The sequence below is a fragment of the Cnephaeus nilssonii genome, assembly GCF_951640355.1.
Source record: "Cnephaeus nilssonii genome assembly, chromosome: 9".
NCBI lineage: Eukaryota > Metazoa > Chordata > Mammalia > Chiroptera > Vespertilionidae > Cnephaeus > Cnephaeus nilssonii.
This window is the reverse complement of record NC_137080.1, coordinates 66,817,187-66,838,719: the sequence shown is the minus strand read 5'-3', so window position 1 is coordinate 66,838,719 and position 21,533 is coordinate 66,817,187. Positions and strand designations below refer to the sequence as shown.

Genomic DNA, 21,533 nt, shown 5'->3' with positions numbered 1-21,533 from the left:
TAAAGATTACCTGAAAGTTTAAATTCACCATCCATCTCTCTTATAGGTGAATCAAATTTAAATAATCAGTTCTAGGCTTTTTAGAGTTGCAATTTGTTATGAGGATATGTATTTATAGAAATGAAATGCCATATTATTTTACACTTTTGTTCATTATAAAATTTTCTTCAGTTTATCTGAGATAATAGAAAATATTTTATCAGTGTACACATCTTTATTGGGCTCTGAGCTAGGAAATGGGGGAGATCATTACGAATAAGTACACGTCTCACCACAAGGTAGAGAAGACTGCCATGTAAATACATGGCTTTAATACAGGGTGGGGCAAAAGTAGGTTTACAGTTGTTCATATAGAAAATAATACAATAATTAATAAATAATAACACAATGATAAACGTTGTGTTTCATGTACTCACAACTATAAACCTACTTTTGCCCCACCCTGTATTTTAGAGCTTGACAATATGACTCTCAAATTATTTCTAAGGAATGACTAATAAAAAAAAAGGAGGAATGCTGAAAAATAATAAAATTAAGGGAAGCTGTACAACCAGATGTTAATATATATTCCTGACTCAAGAATGAATAGGTCAGTGGACAAAAGGGAGAGTCCAGTAACCAAGTTAGTAATTGATGCAGAAATCATATCATATCAGTGGTGAAAATAATTATTATTATTTGGATAACTGTTTGATCACTTGAAAAAAGTAAGTAACCTTGATAGTTACTATACATTAATGTAACTTCTAGAGATAGTAATATTTGAAAGCAATAACTATGGTTTGATATAAGAATGCTGCCCTGCAAACTTTTGTAATTGGCACCCTGGGAATAAGAATTATAAGAATGCTAGGAAAATACATGGGCAAATAATCATATATTCTCCGGGATTCTACATCAAAGGCAAAGATTATAAGGAAAAGGAATATTTTACTATATAAAATTTAACACTAATAAAATATAATGACAAAACAAAAAATATATAACATTTAAAGATAAATGGCAGAAAAAAATACATTTTCAACATATTTTTCAAGCAAAATATTTGTATATCAAGTTAAAAGTTTTTATAAAACCTCAAATAAAAATTTATATATATAATTTACCAATAGTAAAGGAAGCAAAAGACAAGAATAAACTTGCAAAGAAATAATATAAGCAATAAATAACATTATGCCAAAAAAATACTTACCCACATTAATGATGAAGAAATGCTCATTGGCTACTATTTTTGTCATAGAACTGTCAAATATAAAATATTTATATTCAATACTAAAGTTGGTGACATTTTAGAGAAATTAGGCAATTTTATAAATTCTTATTGAATAAACTATTCTAATTTTTTCTGAAAACCTTTTAAATGTTTCACTTTTTAACCATCAATTTTACATATAGGAATTTGTTTTAAGGAAATAAAAATGTGTCAGCATTCTTATTTAACTAGTTATGATAGCAAATTATTTTAAAACCACCTAAATACCCAGTAGAAATACATTTATTATCAAGTTAAAAATACATTAAGTTCCAGACAGTATTTATAGTTTATACAGGCTGGGACAAATATAGGTTTACAATTATCTATATGTAAAATAATACAATAATTAAGCAAAACACTTTGTAGATCACACACAATAGTATGGTGATTACCAGCAGGAAAGAGTCAGGGAAAGTAGAGGAGGATGTAAAAGGCATAAGTAGTGATGGGACGAGACTTGACTTGCATTGATGAGCACATAATACAATATGTAGATGATTTATTTTAGAATTCTACATAATTTTATTAATCATTGTCACCCCAATCCTATGTAATAAAACCCTAATATGCAAATCGACTGAACGGTGGAATGACTGGTTGCCATGAACTGACCACCAAGGGGCAGATGCTCAACATAGGAGCTGCCCCCTGGTGGTCAGTGCGCTTCCCCAGGGGGAGCGCTGCTTAGCCAGAAGCCAGGCTCAGGGCTGGTGAGTGCAGCTGGGGTGGCGGGAACCTCTGCAGCAGCTCTAAGGAGCAGCGAGCCAAGGGGTAGGGAGCAGCAAGCAGGTGGTCAGTAAGGAGCGAGGGGTCCAGGACTGTAAGAGGGCACAGGCCAGGCTGAGGGCACCCCTCATTCCCAGTGCATGAAGTTCGTGCACTGGGCCTCTAGTAAATTCAATAAGAAAGAATAAAGAAAGAAAATAAGAATAAACTCTGTGTTTCACATACTCACAACTGTAGGCCTACTTTTTCCCCTCTCTATATTCAGGCAACAATAGAAGTTTTCAAAATAAGACAAAGGGGAGTTAACTCCAGGGTACTCCAGAGTAGGAGAATGGGTGGGCAGCATTTCAAAGTGCTAATTCAAGGGTCAGAAAAGGCTCCTTATTACTACCTAGATGCTCCAATGATCTAAATCTAATCCATTCCAGAATGACAAGAACCCTTTCTTAACACCATACAACTGCAACTGGAATTCTTTGCATTTTTTTCAGTCCTTTTAGAAATTTAAAATATCTACTTATCCTTTAATCACTTTGAATACTTAAGTCACTAATGAGGAGGGGCAAGGAAGGTAATTTCTGTTATGGCTTTTGTAATTATATGATAACTAGAGGCCTGGTGCATGGATTCGTGCACTGGTGGGGTCCCTCCACCTGGCCTGCAGGGATCAGGCCAAAACTGGCTCTCGGACATCCCCCTAAGGGTCCTGGATTGTGAGAGGATGCAGGCCAGGCTGAGGGACCCCACTGGTGCACAATCGGGGCCTGGGAGGGACCGTGAGAGGGCTCTAGAGTGTGTCCGGCCCGTCTCGCCCAGTCTCGATCTGCCAAACCCAAGCAGCAAGCGAACCCACTGGTTGGAGCATTCACCCCTTGGTGTGCGTGATAGCGACTGGTCTAATGTTTGAATGGTTGGACACTTAGTATATTAGGCTTTTATTACCAGGTGTACTGGCTAATAATGCGGATTTTTTTCAATAGATGGAATTACACATATGTTGATATATGTGCAATTTGATATGTATGCTATTTTGTTGTATTGACAGCAAGCTTCAAAACTTCATATGTCAAATTTGCTGAAGGTGTTAACATTATAGATATTCTTACGCTTAAAAATGTCAAATTTTATGCCAAAAAAGGAGCATTTGTGGGAAGTTTTAATTCATTACTTTATTTTGAAGAAAAGTGCAGCTGAAAGTTATCGTATACTTTGGGAAGCTTATGGTGAACATGCTCCATCTCGATACTTGTGAATGCTGGTTTAAACACTTTAAAAGTGATGATTTCGATTTGAAAGACAAAGAACGTCTAGGTCAACTGAAAAAGTTTGAAGACCAACAATTACAAGAATTATTGGATGAAGATGCGTGTCAAACTCAAAACAACTTGCAGAAAGATTAAACGTTGTTCAGCAAACAATTTCTGATTGTTTACAAGCAATGGGAAAGATTTTAAAGGAAGGAAAATGGGTGCCACATCAACTGAATGAAAGATAAATGGAAAAACGAAAAGTCATCAGTAGAATGTTGCTTCAATGGCACAAAAGAAAGTCTTTTCTGCATCGAATTGTGACTGGCGATGAAAAGTGGATTTATTTTGAGAATCCCAAATGCACAAAATCATGGGTTGATCCAGGTCAACCATCAACATCGACTGCAAGGCCAATTGGCTTTGGAAAGAAGACAATGCTCTGCGTTTGGTGGGATCAGGAAGGTGTGGTGTATTATGAGCTTCTAAAACCAGGTGAAACAGTTAATACTGATCGCTACTGACAACAAATAATCAATTTGAACCATGCTTTGATGGTAAAACGACCAGAATGATCCAGAAGGCACGGCAAAGTAATTTTGCTTCATGATGATGTACCATCACACAGTTCAAAACCAGTTAAAGACACATTAAAATATTTTGCCTGGGAAGTATTAACTCACCCGCTGTTTTCACCAAACCTTGCTCCTTCAGATTACCACTTGTTCCAATCAATGGCACATGCACTTTCTGAGCAGCACTTCAAAACGTACGAAGAAGTGGAAAATTGGGTCTCTGAATGGTTTGCCTCAAAACAAGAAAAGTTCTATTGGGACGGTATCCACAAATTACCTGAAAGATGGGGGAAATGTGTAGCTAGCGATGGACATTACTTTGAATAAAACACTTTTGATGTTTCTCTTGAAATTATCGTGTTTTCTTTGATTACAAAGTCCGCATTATTAACCAGTACAACTGGTATATAGGATACTTCCAATATTAATGTAAGCCAGTCTCCTGTGTTGTATACACATAGGTTTTTTTATTCCTTGCAAAATTTTTATGAAGTTGACTTTTACATGCAAGTAACAGAAGCATAAAGTGATTGTCATTTTCCCAAGTTGATATAGTTAGTGAATGACATAATGGAATTTATAACCATATTCTGTTTTACAAAACCTATTTTGTAATTTCTGATTTTTCCTAAAAAAAAAAAAAAAGCCTTGGTTTATAAACAGTGACAATTACCTTTTTTGTAAACCACTTTTTACTAAAATGCTTCAGGCTTCCTAAATTGTTTAATGAAAATACCAAATCTCTCAGCAATAACTTAAATATCATAATTAATAATTAATCTATTAGGTCTTTTCTTACTTTTGCCATACTAATTCTAACTTTGAGAGTGTGTTTGATCACTACATTATTTACTTCCTCAAACCTTAGAATAGCCATGATTTCCTCACTGCATTGAAACCTGGGAAATAATTTTAACATTGCTTTTGAGTATGGAATTTATTTCTTTGTATTCTTCAAATTTGTTAGCACTGGCAAGTGTGGCTCAATATGTACACAAACATATATATATATATATATATATATATATATATATATACACACACACACACACATGTACATGTACACATGCCCATCATTAGGCTGCTTTGGGTCTGACAGATCTGAACCTGCTGTGAGTTTTTAAGGTGGATAATATCCCTTTAAAATGAGTTAGAAGAATAAGTTAGTAATCTTGTGCTTTATTAACATTGCAAGCTGTAATACACATTATTTTTCCAAATAAAAAGTCTTTCTATAGTCCCATTTCTAATGAAGAGATAGATTGTACTATCTGACCTGCAGATTCTTCAGTCTAATCTTTTCGTCATTCTTTTTATTTCTTCTTGTGAGCATCAACTCCAATGGCCTTGTTAGGGTGATACTGCTATCTTTCAGGACTGAAAAAATGCACCAGGTTTATTGTAACTTTCAAATTGCTCATATTCATAAGAGATCTCATGGGAATTTGGACTTGTGGGAATGTGTATTTTTTGCCATATTTGCTTGCATATGAATAGGATCAATCAACAAATTAAGGAGTTTGTTTTATGTGCATAAACTAAAATTAATCACCAACCATGGCCTTTGTAAATAATAGTGGGAAACACAATGGAAGACTGTAATGAATATGCTTGTTAACATTAGATAAGCATGAGAAACAATGAAAAGAGATCCCAACATTCATCAGTGGGTATTTTTATGAATATCAAAGGCTGATAATAACCTAAGAAATTAAAAATCACTTGGCAAAGCTTAAAGTCCAGGCTTTGCATCTATAATTTCTACAAAGGATGTTTGTATACGTTTACTTTTATTTATGTTTATTTTTTAATTTAAATTATTTATTGTTTAAAAATTACATATGTCTCCTTTTCCCCCCATTGCCCTATCCCCAGCCGCTCCCACCCCCCTGCACAGGGCCTCACCGCCCCTACTGTCTGTGTCCATTGATTATGCTTATATGAATGCATATGTTTACTTTTAAAATTACTTTTCTACCCTTGATTTTTGTCCATATGGAAGAAAGAGATTTCTGATATTTTGCTTCTGAAAAGCTCTTGGTAATTTTTAAAGGAGTGTCATGAAATGCTAACTAGACAAGAAGATTGATGGCTTTGCCAGCCGCTGAAACTGAGATAGAATTGTTCTCTACTTACAGCTATTTGGGGGCGTATCCTAAATTTCAGTAAGCGTTCTTCTTGATTACATTTCACATTGTTTATTTTTATTCATAATACATAGCTAATATTCTTCAAAAAGATTTAGAATAATTATTCTGTTGTTGGAGAAGGGCTCAGCAAACTTTTTCAGTTAAGAATCACTTAGTAAGTATGTAAGGTGTCTGAGCCATAGTTGTTTCTCGCCCATCTATTCACCTATGCTGTTGTAGAGTGAATGCAGCCATAGACAACATGTAAACAAATGGGTGTGACTCTGCAATAAATTTTATTTTCAAAAATAGGTAGCAGACCAGATTGGTCTCCTGGCCCATGTAGATTGTCAATCCCTGTAGGGTAAACAGAATAATGGCCCCCAAAGATGTTCACACCCTAATCCCCAGGACCTGTTAATATGTTATGTTACACATCAAAAGGGACTTTGCAGATGTGATTAAAAAGTAAGGACATTGATGCCCAGCCAGTGTGGTTCAGTTGATTGAGTGTCATCCCATGAACCAGGGGTCACAGCTCAATTCCCAGTCAAGGTACATGCCTAGGATGCAATCCCTAGTAGGAGGCTTGCAGGAGTCAGCCTATCAGTGTTTCACATTGATGTCTCTCTCTCTCTCTCTCTCTCTCTCTCTCTCTCTCTCTCTCTCTCTCTCTTCCTCTCTCTGAAATCAATAAAAACATACTTAAAAAATAAAAAGTAATGATATTGAGTCTTTAGGTTTTTCTATATATAGTATCATGCCATTTGCTAATAATTACAGTTTTATTTCTTCCTTTCCAATTTGAATGCCTTTTATTTTTTTATTTTTTTCTTTATTGATTAAGGTATTACATATGTGTCCTTATCGCCCCATTGCCTCCCACCGCCCCACGCATGCCCCCACGCCCCTGTTGTCTGTGTCCATTGGTTAGGCTTATATGCATGCATACAAGTCCTTTGGTTGATCTCCCTCCCTTACCCCCACCCTCCCCGACCTTCCCTCTGAGGTTTGACAGTCTTATCGATGCTTCTCTGTCTCTGGATCTATTTTTGTTCTTCAGTTTATGTTGTTCATTATTGAATGCCTTTTATTCAAATTGGCTAGAACTTCCAGTACTATGTTCAATGAGAGTGGTGAAAGCAGACATCCCTGTCTTGCTCCCAATTTTAAGGAAAACTATTTTAGTTTTTGCCTGTTAAGTATTATGTTGACCATTGGTTTGTCATATGTGGCCCATATTATGTTAAGGTATGTTCCCTATATTCCCATTTTGCTGAAAGTTTTTATCGTAAATGAGTGCTGGATTTTGTCGAATGCTTTTTGTATATCTGTTGATATGATCATGTAATTTTTATTCTTCATTTTGTTTATGTGGTGTATCATGTTTATTGATTTGTGAATATTGTACCAACCTTGCTTCCCCAGAATGAGTCTCACTTGATCATGGTGTATGATTTCTTTAATGTATTGATGGATGTATCTCTTTAATGTATTGCTAATATGTTGTTGAGGGTATTTTTCATCTGTGTTCATCAGGGATATGAGTCTATAATTGTCTTTCTTTGTCATGTCTTTATCTAGTTTTGGAATGAGGATAGTGGTGGCCTCATAAAATAAGTTTGGAATCTTCCCTCTTCTTGAATTTCGTGGGATAGTTTGAGAAGGATAGGTATTAGTTCTCTCTTTGCTAAAATTTGCCTCTGAAGCAACTGGCCCAGGACTTTTGTATGCTGGTTTGTTTGTTTTTTTGTTTGTTTGTTTGTTTTTACTGCTTTTATTTCATTAGTTGTAATTGGTCTATTCAGATTTTCAGAATCTTCCTGATTTAGTTTTGGAAGATTATATGCTTCTAGGAATTTTTAGTTTTGTCCAGGTTGTCAATTTGGTGACATATAGTTGATTGTAATATTTTCTTACAATCCTTTGTATTTCTGTGATATCCATTGTTATTTCTCCTCTTTCATTTCTGATTTTATTTATTTGGGACCTCTCTTCTTTTTTCATGATGAATCTAGTTAAAGTCTTGTCAATCTTGTTTATGTTTTCAAATAGCCAGCTCTTGGTTTCATTGATCTTTTCTGTTGTTTCTTTTAGTCTCTATGTTATTTATTTCCACTCTAATCTTTATTATTTCCTTCCTTCTACTTACTCTGGTGTTTGTTGTTGTTTTTCTAGTTCTTTTGGGTATAAGTTTAGATTATTTGAGATTTTTCTTACTTCATGAGGTAGGACTGTATTGCTATGAATTAACATCTTGGAACAAACAGTCTACTCAGTAAATGGTGTTGGTAAAATTGAACAAGTACATACAAAAAAAATGAAGCTAGACTACATCCTTATACTATTTACAAGAATAAACTCAAAATGAGTTAAAGACTTAAATGTAAGACTCAAAAACATAAAATTCTAGTAAAAAATATAGGCAGTAAAATCTCAGACATTTCTCATAGCAATGTTTTTTCTTATGTATCTCCCTGAGCAGGAGGTGGGGGGAGAAAAAAAAATAAACCAATTGGAATACTTCAAACTAAAAAGTTTTTTCACAGCAAAGGAAACCATCAACACAATGAAAAGACAACACACTGGATGGGAGAACATATTTGCCAATTACACATCTACTAAGGGGTTAATATCCAAAATTTATAAAGAGCTCAAACAACTCAACACCATAAAACAAAAAATGCAATTGAATTAATGGACAAAGGACCTCAATAGACACTTCTCCAAAGAGGACATACAAATGACCAGTAGATATGAAAAGTTGCTCAATGTTGCTAATCATCAGAGAAATACAAATTAAAACCATTATGAGATATCACCTCACGCCTGTCAGAATGGCTGTCATCAATAAATCAACAAACAACAAATGGTAGCGAGGATGTATAGAAAAGGGAACCTTCATGTGCTATTGATGGGAATGCAGATTGGTGTAGCCACTATGGAGAACAGTATAGAGTATCCTCAAAAAATTAAAACAGAAATGCCTTTTGACCCAGCAATTCCACTTCTGGGAATATATCTGAAGAAATCCAAAACACTGATTACAAAGAATATATGCACCCTTATGGTTATTGCAGCACTATTTACAATAGCCAAGATTTGGAAGCAGCCAAGTGCCCATAATTAGATGAGTGGATAAAAAAGTTGTATATTTACACAATGGGTTAATATTCAGCCATAAAAAAGGAGGAAATCTTACCTTTTGTGACAGCATGCATGGACCTGGAGAGTATTATGCTTTGTGAAATAAGCCAGTCAGAGAGAGACAGATACCATTTGATTTCACTCATATGTGGAATCTAATGAACAAAATAAACAAACAAAATAGAAATAGACTCCTAGATACAGAGCACAGACTGACAGTTTAGTTGGGGGAGAGGTTGAGGGATGGATGAAATAAGTGAAGGGATTAAACAAACAAACAAACACCTCACAGGCATAGACAACAATACAGTGATTAATAGAGAGAAGGTGGGTGGGGGTAGGTAGAAAACGGTAAAGGGGGATAAATGGTGATGAGAAGGGACTAGACTAGGAGTGGTGAACACAATACAATATACAGTTGATGTATTATAGAATTGTACACTTGGAACATTTAATTAACCAACGTAACCCCAATAAATTCAATAAAATATTTTTTAAAAGGACATCGAGATGGAAAAATTATCCTAGATTATCTGAGTAGGTCCAGTTTAATCACATGAGCCGTTAAACGTAGATAACCTTTCTCTATGGCTATGGTCAGAGAGAAACAGGGAAAGGAATCAACTGCCATTGCTTACAGTAAAGATGTAGGGAGGGGGCACAAGCAAAGGGACATGGTCTAAAACTGCCTCTAAAAGCTGAAGACCCCGCTGGTGGCCCACCTGGGAGGAAATGTGGCGGCCGTCCTACAACTGCAAAGAACTGAATTCTGCTGAGACCTGAATGAGCCTGAACATGGGTTTATTCCCCAGACCCTGCAGAAAGGGGTGCAGTTCTGCCAATGCTTTGATGTCAGCCTCGTTCATCTTTTGAGCAGACACCCAGGCTTCTGACCTACAAAAACTGCAAGATAATAAATTTGTGTTGCTCTATGCATCTACGTTTATGGTAATTCATAACAGCGGCGATAGAAAAGTAATAACCCTGCATTGCAAAATTCATTTTTAGATTATGAAGGTACTAATTGTATACATTAATAGTGCCATTTTGAATCAGGTATATTATAATACTAATGATACATTGTTCAATAAAAATCAGTTAGTAACTAGAGATTACATTTTGTCCTGCTGATTATTATACCAGCATTTTAGGAGCCTGATTAAAGGAATGACCAGACAGTGGGAATGGCCGTGTAAAGTGGAAGTAGATATTGGGGAAAATTATAGAAAGCCATAGGATGGTATCACCTGTGCAGCCACGGAAGTGCCTTGTGGAACCAGGTGTTGAAGTCCAGGGACAACTCTGATATTTACAGACATGTTGTACTCTTGAAGCAATTTAGCAGAACTCTGCTGGCAGCTACTGGACTGGAGCAGTGAAAAACACTCTGCCAGCCCTTGTCTCTACAACAACCCCATGGAAGTATTCTTAAGACACATTATTTTATCCTCTTGGCTGTAAAAAGAAAATACCTAGGGCAGTGATGGGCAACCTTTTGAGCTTGGTGTGTCAAACTTCGCCAAAAAACTGAGCATAACTCGGGTAGTGTGTCACTTTGAGGAAAAAACATTATTTCGCAAATGTTTCATCCTCAGGAGCAGCCGTTTCATCCTCGGCGGCCGCATGTCATCAGAAATGGCTACGTGTGTCAGTGCTGACACGCGTGTCATAGGTTCGCCATCACTGACCTAGGGTGTATATTGTACACATAAAGTATCTATTTAGGTATTTCTTAAAGTTATGTTGCACGTCAACACAAAAAAAATATGTAGAGAGTTTTGTCCCATTCTTTTTGTTGAGAGGTGCACCAGAATCCTGTGCAGCCATTGTTAGGAATGATGGAAAATCATTGCCTCCACATGTATGTCTTACCCATATATACGTCTTACCCATATGTATGGGTAAGACATAGATGTGGAGGCAATGATTTTCTTTGCAGGGTAAACATATGAGTAATTACTGATAGTGGTTCTATTTTTTTACTGTTTCTCATATGTCAAAAGGAAAGTATCCATCTAAAAATAATATATATTCAGGTTAGTGATATATCTCAGAAATGAGAGAAGCAAGCTGTTATCCATCCACAAAAATAGTGACATCTAGTTAATAGGAGCTACTGAGTAACCATATAGCAGAAGCTGAGGTAAATACATGCCCTCTCCTCGTGTTCTAATTAAACAGCTGCCAACTCCTGGAGAAGAGCTAGGTAACAGGAATGTGACTTGTCCTGATAAACAATGCTCTGCACTTCTCCCTTCGATGGCCTTCATACCATTCTGCTATAAATGTTAAAGCCAACTCTTTCTTTTCCATCTCCTTGGTTTGATTCCTTCCCATTGCGATCTATTCAAAAATTCTGTATCTCCATCCATATTCCTATAAAGTAAGAACACAGTACTGCATTTTCGGTGAGGCTCTTGTACTTCATATACCTACCAGTCATCCCCTCAAAAACAAAGACCCATGTTTGTTCTTCTTAAAGTTATTTTAAAATACTAAAATATGAAACAATACTTACCATAACCTTGAAAAGAGGGTTAGAGAACATTCAATAGACTATTTCTTGTTTGTTGAGTTTCATATTGTATCTTTTTCAAGTGTACCATTTCCTTGGGAGGTGTATCACACTTGTAGGGACTATGAAGCTGTTTATAGGTTGAGCCATAACCTAAAAAGGGTTCCCCCTCATTGCTCAGCTTTTAATGATGTCATAGATATGACCTTAGAAAAATATACATCTAGTAAGATCTTACTTCCCTTAGCACTCATTCCTCAGATTTTTTTAAATTGTGTTTTCTCAAGTAATATGAGAATTATAAACAGAATATAAATTAGACTTTTGCAGGTCATGTCAGTCATTTTGAACCTGTTCTTGAGGAATTCATAAAATCTATCTGTGCATTTTTATAATAACTAGAGGCCCAATGCATGAAATTTGTGCACAGGGCTCAGCCCTCGCAGCCCTGGCTTCATCCAGAAGGTCGTCTGGAAGGATGTCCGGAAGGTCATTTGGATGTCCAGTCTAATTAGCATATTTTGCTTTTATTATTATAGATGACAATTAAACCTTAGTGGATAAAAAAAGGGAGAACAAACTTAGCAAAATCCAGGTCATTTTAACATAATGCCTTTGTGTCTGAAATTTAGAAAATTGAAGAGAGATAGTATAGTGAACATTCTTTCTCCCATCCACACTCAAAATGTCAATGTACAATTAACTAGAAGTGACAGAAAGAATGATCTTGGAATATTTGAGTCAGAGCATTGGAAATGATGAAATGGTTATGATGAAGTTCCTGCCCTTCTTCATGTTTATAGATGCTTTGTTAATTTATTTGCTTGACCATTATAGACAAGGAGGTATTTTGTTTCAAGAGGACTATGCAAGTTACAAGAAAGTTAAGAGGTTTCCAGATTCAGAATTTACTATGGCATATGAGCACTAAGCATTTGAAAGGTTGAAGAAAAACAAAGTAAATTAACCACATTATTTCAGTTTTGAGCAGTACTCCAAATTTGATGTGGATAAAAATCATGGGGAGGTGGCAGGGGTAAATTGCATGTTCCTAGTTTAGCCCTAATCTCAAAATTCATGAAGCCAAGGAATCTATCTATATATATATAAGCCAAGCAACTGGAACAACCAGAATGACTGGTCGCTGTGATGCGCACTGTGGCCGGGCAACCAGCCTGATTGGAGGTGGGACTGGCCGGCCAATCTCTTGTGGCCCCTCAATCCAACTGGCCCCACCCTCAATTGGCCCCCACACCCTGATCTGGGGCAGGGCCAGCTGGCCAATCTCCCACAGCCCCTCCCCCCTGGCCAGCCTGGCCCCGATCGGACCCATTGGAGTGAGCCAGCAGGACCCCACCTGTGCACAAATTTGTGCACTGGGCATCTAGTATCCTATATAATAAAAGGCTAATATGCAAATAGACCGAACAGCAGAACAACCAAAAAACTGTTTGCTATGACATGCGCTGACCACCAAGGGGCATGTGCAGAACATGGTGGGTGTAGGCAGCAGGTGGCAGAGTGCAGAACATGGCAGATGTTGGCCGTGGTGGGATGGTAGAGTAGGTGAGCGGGGGTGCCAGACCAAGGTGGGACACCGGTCACTGTCATCATGGTGAGCCTCTGGTGGTTATTGAAAATTCTTTGCTCACACATACCATGATCCCACCCAGTGCTCGCACCTGCTGCTAGCACCGGCCCTGCTCGCACCCACTGCCAGCACCTGACACCAGTCCTGATTGCTTGGTGCCGTCAGTGGGTATGAGCGGCTGCTGCTGGCCCTAATTTCCCCTGAGGGCTTCTCCACCTCCCTCTGCTCCTTAGGGGTGATCGAGGCAGCAGCTTCCACTCACACCCCACTGCTGGCACCAGCCCCAATCCCTCTGCGATAACAGCAGGTGCGAACAGGGCCAGCGCTGTCAGCGCGTGGGAGTGGCGGTGTCAGGAACAAGGATGCCGGCAGACAGGGGACCGACCGGGGAGCCGCGGCAGGAGGGACTGGGTGGGGGTGCAGAGGATGGGCCCAGACCCACCCCTGTGCCCAACACAGCCTCGCGGCCCACAATTTCTTTGAAGGTGCACGAATTTGTGCATTGGGCCCCTAGTTTTTAATAAGCATCCCCACTGATTCTAGAGAAGATCCAGAGAAAACACTTTTTTTTTCTTTTTTCTTTTTTTAAAATATATTTTATTGATTTTTTTACAGAGAGGAAGAGAGAGGGATAGAGAGTTAGAAACATCGATGAGAGAGAAACATCTATCAGCTGCCTCTTGCACACCCCCTACTGGGGATGTGCCCACAACCAAGGTACATGCCTTTGACCAGAATCAAACCTGGGACCCTTGAGTCCGCAGGCCGATGCTCTATCCACTGAGCCAAACCGGTTTCAGCTAGAAAACACTTTTAAAACATTAAGATAGGACGAGTGTAATTAAGATAGCATGTAAATAAAATATATTCAGGACTTTAAAATGCCAAGGATAATTAGAGAAACTTGGTCTTCATTCATTTTTATTGTGACTTTACCCTTAGCTTCTCTGTAACTACCTTCCTTCAGACCTCTGCTCAAATATTATCTTTTTAGTGAATCCTTCCTAATATACATAATTGTAATCATTCACTTCCCAGCCTCTCCTACTCAGTGTGACTTACTTTAGATCATAGCACAGATTACCATCCAGCATCCTATATAATAAAAGCCTAAAATGCAAATTGTCCCCTTGGGCGGTGGTTTGATCGGGAGTGTGACCCCAAGATCTGGAGTTCAACCGCTCGCTATGACGTCTGCTGACCACCAGGGGGGCAGCACGGAACATGGCAGGTGTTGGCAATGTGGTGCTGGAAGCAGGCGGCAGTGGAGGTGCTGCCGGCCCCGATGGGCCCCGATGAGAGTGGGATCACAGCGGGATGGTGGAGCAGGTGAGCGGGTGGTGCCATGCCAAGGTGGGCACAAGTGGGGCCCAATCACCCTGCCAATCACCCCGCAGGGGGTGGGGCCACCACCTGGCTCCCAGGCATTGAGGGAGAAAGGGCAAATAGCAATATTAAAATATTTCTTCTAATTATTTCCCTTTCAATGTGCATGAATCCGTGCACCGGGCCACTAGTATTAGATATTTACATACTTGTTTATGTTTTTTGTCCCCCTCTCTGCTCTCTTCTTTAAGGTACAGTCTATAAGACAGGATTTTGTTTTGTTCAATGTTGTATTACCAGTGGCTCCAAGGGCACCTGGAATATAATAGGTGTTTACTAAGTGATTTTTACATGAATGAGTAAATTAATGAAAGAACTTGTTTTTGATCATCTTCCTGGCTCTCCTTTCTGACTTCATTGATTTGTGAGAATAATCCATCAGCATGAGCTATATTTAAAGTATTCCATAGGGAAAAGAAAAAAAGAATCAAAAGATAGTTTTGAAGGAAGAAAATGAATTTGCTTATGAATATCTTTCTGAAATCACTGAGATTGAACTAGAAAGGAAGCCAAATCCTCCATTATAAAAAAGAAAAAAAGAAAAGTTATGCAGACCAAAGAAAAAGAGAGACCCACCCATAGAAATATATTGCCAAACTTAGTGATGTAATCTACTGTTAAATGGATATATTGGTTTGATTGATGTCAAAACAGAGAAATAAAATAGCAAAAACAGTTAAAGTCACTTGAAAATAGTGTGTCAAACATTTATAGTAATTGGGAAATTTGGGTCATGGTATACTTTTTAAGTGCTTAAAAGCTGGTGAGTAAAAATGTTTAACAGGAGTTAAACTGCTATTTTGGATAGAGTCAAGAGAAAAACAAACACTTTTTCCTCCAATAAATGAGTTTTCCAAGAATAGCATATCCTTTTCAGAGTTTTCAAATACATGCAGTTCTAATATTTTGTGTTCATTGACAGTTTTGTAAATTAATCTTCTTTAGCCCACTTTTCTCATTTACCTGAAGATATTTTTCTTGCATTACTTAAATCCACTTCTATAGCTTGCCTATTTAACTATTGCTTGTGTCATTGTATTTGATTACTGCTCTCTTTTGAGCTCACCATTTCCTGTTATTGATTTCCTATAAATTCCTCATATAGATCTTGCAATAGAGTACCACTGAGAAATATTTTACAAATGGTTTCCCAGCCAGAGTCATTTAGCTAGATTTTTTTTATGTTTAGAATTAATTCATCGTTGTTTATTTTATGTCCTGTCTCACATTCTTCTATTCCTCAATTGAGTGCTCTATCTACATACTAAGATTTCTCTACTTATTTTTCTAAACTGGAATGTTTAAATAATTGACTCAGCTCACAGGCCTACATATTAGTGACTGTACTAGAATGCATATTCACAAAGCACAGAGTGGTGTCTGCCAGTTGTTTAGGTCCCAGATGTATAGAGAAACACAAGATTGAGTGGTACATCATGGAGCCTATAATTTTCTCACGTGGATGTTTTTCAAATTTTCACAGACAGAAAGAGAAAGAAGCATCTAAGAGGTGAGGGGCGAGGAAGGTAGAGGATAAAACTAAGGTCTGAAAAAGGCATGGGATAAGAGTAAAAGTATTTCCCATCTTTATACTTTCATCTGAAAGTGGAAATCAGTTTCCTTAGAGGAGTAAAAAATAAAGGGATTTTATTTTTTAAATAAAAAAATATCCCAACAATTAAGTTCATATAATATTTTTTCTAAATTATTTTCTTTTGTTGTAACCTGTTATGAACTCTAATTTTGAAATGTTAATCTTATCATCAGAACCCGGTATTGGTTCATGTAGAGATTTAAGTTGCTCTAACTCAGGCATTACTAAAAGAAGTGCAGCATGGATGGAACTGGAGAGCATTATGCTAAGTGAAATAAGCCAGTCAGAGAAAGATAAATATCACATGATCTCACTCATTTATGGAATATAATGAACAACATAAACTGATGACAAAAACAGATCCAGAGACAGAGAAGCATCTATCAGACCGTCAAACCTCAGAGGGAAGGTAGGGGTGGGTGGAGGGAAGGGGGAGAGATCAACCAAAGGACTTGTATGCATACATATAAGCCTAACCAATAGACACAGACAACAGGGGGGTGAGGACATGAGTGGGGGTATGGGGGGTAATGGGGGGATAAGGATACATATGTAATACCTTAATCAATAAAGAAATTTAAAAAAAGAGAAGTGAACTGGATTTAGAGGATCTGTTATCTCAGGTTCTTCACCTACACTTAGTTTCTACATCCATGAAGCGTATATCCTCATACCCCAAGTGTAATTTATCTTCTATACTGTGTTCTGAGCTCTTTTGAACAAATCTCTAGATAAGCATAGCATAACTTTGATACAACATTGTAGCTATGCTAAGGATTTCTTAGGAAGCCACAAGCTATATTATTTCAGGTAAAACTAGATAGGGTCTCATAGAACCGAGGAAGAAGCCAATAGGAAATACCATTCCTCTCCCCTTCCCTAGAACATGCATATCTGTGCCTCCTGTAAGATCCAGATAGGGACTCGCGGCTTCCATGAAACTCACTCTGACCAACACGGGCCCTGATGCTCTGTCCCTTACACAACAAAGTATGACTGGTGACATTTATATGAGCGTATCACTTGTATTGTGATATCAACATTCTGTATGCATGTTCCTTATCAACATCCATAAGACTATAACCTTTATCAGGGTGTGTTTTTATGCTCTAAGAGTATAGTTAAAGGGTATGAGCACTTGGTAAAAAGTAGAATATCTACTTTTTTTGAAGGATTTTGGAAAATGGTAATGGCGCTAAAATATTGAAGTTAGTCAAATGCCCCAATCCCAATGAATAATGAATAAAATGTGGGTAGATTTTACAGATTTTAAAATAGTGAGCTTAATTTTCATTTCCAGTGGAATCCTAGAATGGACCCCAAAAGCAGCCGTTACGAAGTGCAACATTTCACAAAAAGCCTGCCTAGACTTTTTTAAAGATGTTGCTTTGCCAGATATACCCCAGTGACCATCTGCATGTGGACAAAGCTGAGGAATGAGGCAGGCTCACAGCTGGCTAACACTGAGGAGCACATCCACCTGTGGGAAGGACCCAGCAGCCTGTTTCAGGACTGTAACTTTTACTTGCCTTGGCCTATTCATCATTTCATCAATGACTTGGTTGGCTGAGGACATATATCATGTTTGTTTCTTAATCCTGTAATGAAACAAAGTTTGGAAGCAATAGTGAGTGTGTGGGCTGTCCAAATCAGGATTCAGAAAGCTCCTAAGAGATTTAAAATGTGGGTGATATCTGTCAAGCTCAGGAAGAGGCTACCAAAATACCTGACACTGTCTTATCTTGAATTATTCAGAACATGGGACCTAAATTGGAGAGGCATAGTCCTGCTTTGTTCTGTACAAGTAGGACACAAGTGGATGGTTCCTCTAAATACGTTTATAGTGTGTGCTCCAGGAAATGAGTGAAGTGAACTTGAAACCAACAGAGTATGTTTAATAGAGAAGAGAAGACTCTTCAGGGGTATGATTGGATCCGCTGATATCTAAAGATATCACGTAGAGGAAGAATTATTAAGCTCAAAGGGCAATATAAGACCCAATGAATGTGGACCGGCAGACAGTAAATAATACTTTACAAGAATTAGTTCTTTTCAAAACAGAAAGTACAGGCCTGGCCAGTACCGCTTAGTTGGTTGGACATCATCCAGTGCACCAGGAAGTTCCTGGTTCTATTCCCTGTTCAGGCACATGCCCAGGTTGCAGGCTTGGTCCCCAGTAAGGTTTGTGCAGGAGGCAGCCAGCCAATCGAAGTTCTGCTCTCACATTGATGTTTCTCTTTCCCTCTCCCTCTCTCTTCCATTCTCTCTAAAAATCAATAAAAATAAAAGGGAAGATGTGACGGGGAGAGGGGTTTCAACCAAAGAACTTGTATGCATATATGCATAAATCATGGACACAGACAATAGAGTGGTGAAGGTCTGTGAGGCCTGGGGTGGGGGTGGGGTGAGATAGAAGGGGACATATGCAATACTTTCAACAATGAAGTTTTTTTTTAATATATTTTTATTGATTTCAGAGAGGAAGGGAGAGGGAGAGAGGGATAGAAACATCTGTGATGAGAGAGAATCATTGATGGGGTGCCTCCTGGATGCCCCCCACTGGGGATCGAGCCCACAACCCAGGCATGTGCCCTCACCGGGAATTGAACTGTGACCTCCTGGTTCATGAGTGGACGCTCAACCACTGAGCCACCATGGCCAGGCAACAATGAAGATTTTTGTTAAAAGAGAGAGAAATAAAACGGCAATAACAACAAAAACTAAAGTACTTCCCTGGAATTCAGTGTGGAAAACTCATTTTGTCATCCGGGAAATCATGGTAGCTATTAAATACATAATTATTAAACCGAATAAAAAGTTAGCACTTTTTCTCAGAGTTTCATTAGATGTGATCCCATATAATTATGATCTGTTGATTAAGAAGGTGTTGCAAGTCTACAATCTCCCTGGGCATGGACAACCAATGCAACCATCTCTTGCCTCTAGGAAGCTGACCAAAGAGAGACTGCAGAGGAAGTGGCGGAGGTGGTGATTGCATAATGTTGAATGTTTCATGGTGATTGACACATTGTAAATACTTTGGTCTGCTTAAAGGAAACAATTCAGCAATTAATATTTTAGAGAAAAAAATGAAATAGAAATCATGAAAATATGAACCTTGTGGTAGATGAGAGTATCACTTTCAATTTTCAAAACAACTAAATATGAGTTATGATATGTGGAATAAATTATTTTCATGAAAAGAATTTCATAATCTGGGTCACCAAATCTATAAGAAAGGACATGCAGATTTTAATACCAAAAAAAAAAAAAATAGAGGTGGAATCTTTGAAGTACCTTACTGCAAGATAAGAAATCTGACATTCTGTTTGCATTTCACACAATCCTATAATATTTAATGTATGTACTCAAGATACATTTATTCCTCTGTTTACTTTTAGGGTACTTTGAATCCCTATTGTGTCTTATGGGATGACTCAAAAACGTAAGTGACAGCTGTTTTCTTACATTTCTTTGGTCTAAATATTCAAAGTACACTGAGCTATTTTGGCTGCCTGCTAGTCAACAGGAATATGATAATGTGGTGGGAGATGTGTTAACTCAGAGGGGAAACATTCTCCTTTTTGAATGTGTAGGACAGCATGATGAATGTGTTTGTGTGTGACTATGCCATCGGGTTGCGTCCCAAGATAGAATTGCATTACCTAATGTGTAAGGCATGTTGTGATGCGAATTCCATGAGGATCTTTTAAAAGCTCTAATATTTTAAAATTATAGAAGCTCAAATGCTGCTTCAACATTTTGCCTAGTAATTCAGTTTAGCACTGTAGAATAAAAGAGCAATCTCTGTGGTCATTTATGCAATACATTGCTTGCATGACCTTGAATCTATTATCACAGTAATGCAATATTTATACATCCCTTCCAAATTGTTTTGTTGTAAAAACTTTGAGTGACATTTTAATTTTCTTATTTATTTTACAAACTCGTGAAGGCAAAAGAAAATAATTACAATAAATAAGGATGAGTAATTCTTCCATGTATTTCTTTGTTTGTATGAGTAATTGCAATATATCTGGTCAAAATAATTTAATCTCATTGGCAACTCTATACATTTTAATGTCTCAAAGAGAAGAAAAATCCATAAGTAAGTCTTCATTAGACTCCTATACTTGGAATACTTATGTAACTTCCTTGCAGTGTACTAGCCAGGTTTTATTTTGTTTTGTGTGGAGGGGAGATAAATATCAATGAATCCCAAAAGTGAGTGCTACCATGCAATATGCTGTCAGAAAGGGTACCATATTGTTGGCTTCTATGTATTCCAAAATTTTTCCAGTGTTTTTTATCCTAAATCTGATCTAGAGCTGAAGTTTTATAATATTACTTGCCTCTCACCATTAATTATTGGGGGCTCTAGAAGAGGGACATTCTTAGAATTTCTAGGTAAAGAGCAAACCTACCGGCCATGTGCTCATTCCTCGGATACTGATACAATTTAAACTACACTATTTCTGTGTCTGAAAAATCCATGGTATTAAGTGTATTTTTTGCTATAGATTCTGATATTATAGGGATGCTCTTCTATGAACCTTAGTGCCAGAAGGGGAATCCCAATTGCCCTGGTGATAATATGAGCTGGGTTTCTTCATTGATGTCAGTATTTTTTCATTTTGAAACCCCATAGAGAAACTCATGGTAGTAAACTTTTTGCAAGCTTTCTTCTTTACCAGTAGCCAGGGAAGACTTGGCAGTATATTATAAGGCACTGCTTAGTATGCTGTTTAGTCAAAAGAAGAATAAAGTGCTACAAAAATCTAATTGAATGTTTTCTACTTAAGAAAAATATGCCATCTTAAACTCCTGATTATAGCTACTTGCACATCTCCATGATAACAACCAACTTTGATTTCGTTTTATTATCCTTTTAGTGCAGAGTGTGTTTCCTGAACAGGAGAAAACGTTAGTTATTCCAAAAGACCTTTAGGGATGTTAAAGAGATGCTGTGAGAAGAAACAGCATTCCCCTGTTTTGGACCTCTCTTGATTCCTTTCTCAGATTGTCTAAAGTGTTAAGTTTCATTTATTACACAACTAGAGGCCCAGTACGCAATTGAAATCACACGAGGAGGCGCCCTGCCTCCCGCCATGCGAGGAGGCACCCCGCGGGCTGCCGTGGGAGTCAGGCTGCACCAGCGCTGCGGGCGGCTGGGACCAGCGCCTGACTTCCACCCCAGGCCCCCCTGCCTGTGTCCGCTCTGGAGCTGCCCCAGCTGGTGCAGCGGCTCAGCCTGCCTCAGGCCCTCCTCCCAGCCTCCCTGCCTGTGTCCACGCCGGGCTGCCCGAGCTGCCGTGCCAGCTCGGGCAGGCCCCCTGTCTCTGTCTCCATCTCCGCTCTAGTCCTCACC

At 38.0% G+C, this 21,533-nt stretch overlaps 1 protein-coding gene across 1 annotated transcript in view; it reads left to right on the top strand.

Annotated features, from left to right (window-relative positions):
• The window catches only part of ADGRB3 (adhesion G protein-coupled receptor B3), a gene marked incomplete at its 5' end in the record, with an annotated part of 705,309 nt that overhangs the window by 381,299 nt on the left and 302,477 nt on the right, over nt 1-21,533 (top strand). Inside the window, one exon of the mRNA XM_079781368.1 lies at nt 19,567-19,610. Coding sequence (XP_079637494.1) covers nt 19,567-19,610 — 44 coding nt within the window. The remainder of the gene's footprint in view (nt 1-19,566; nt 19,611-21,533) is intronic.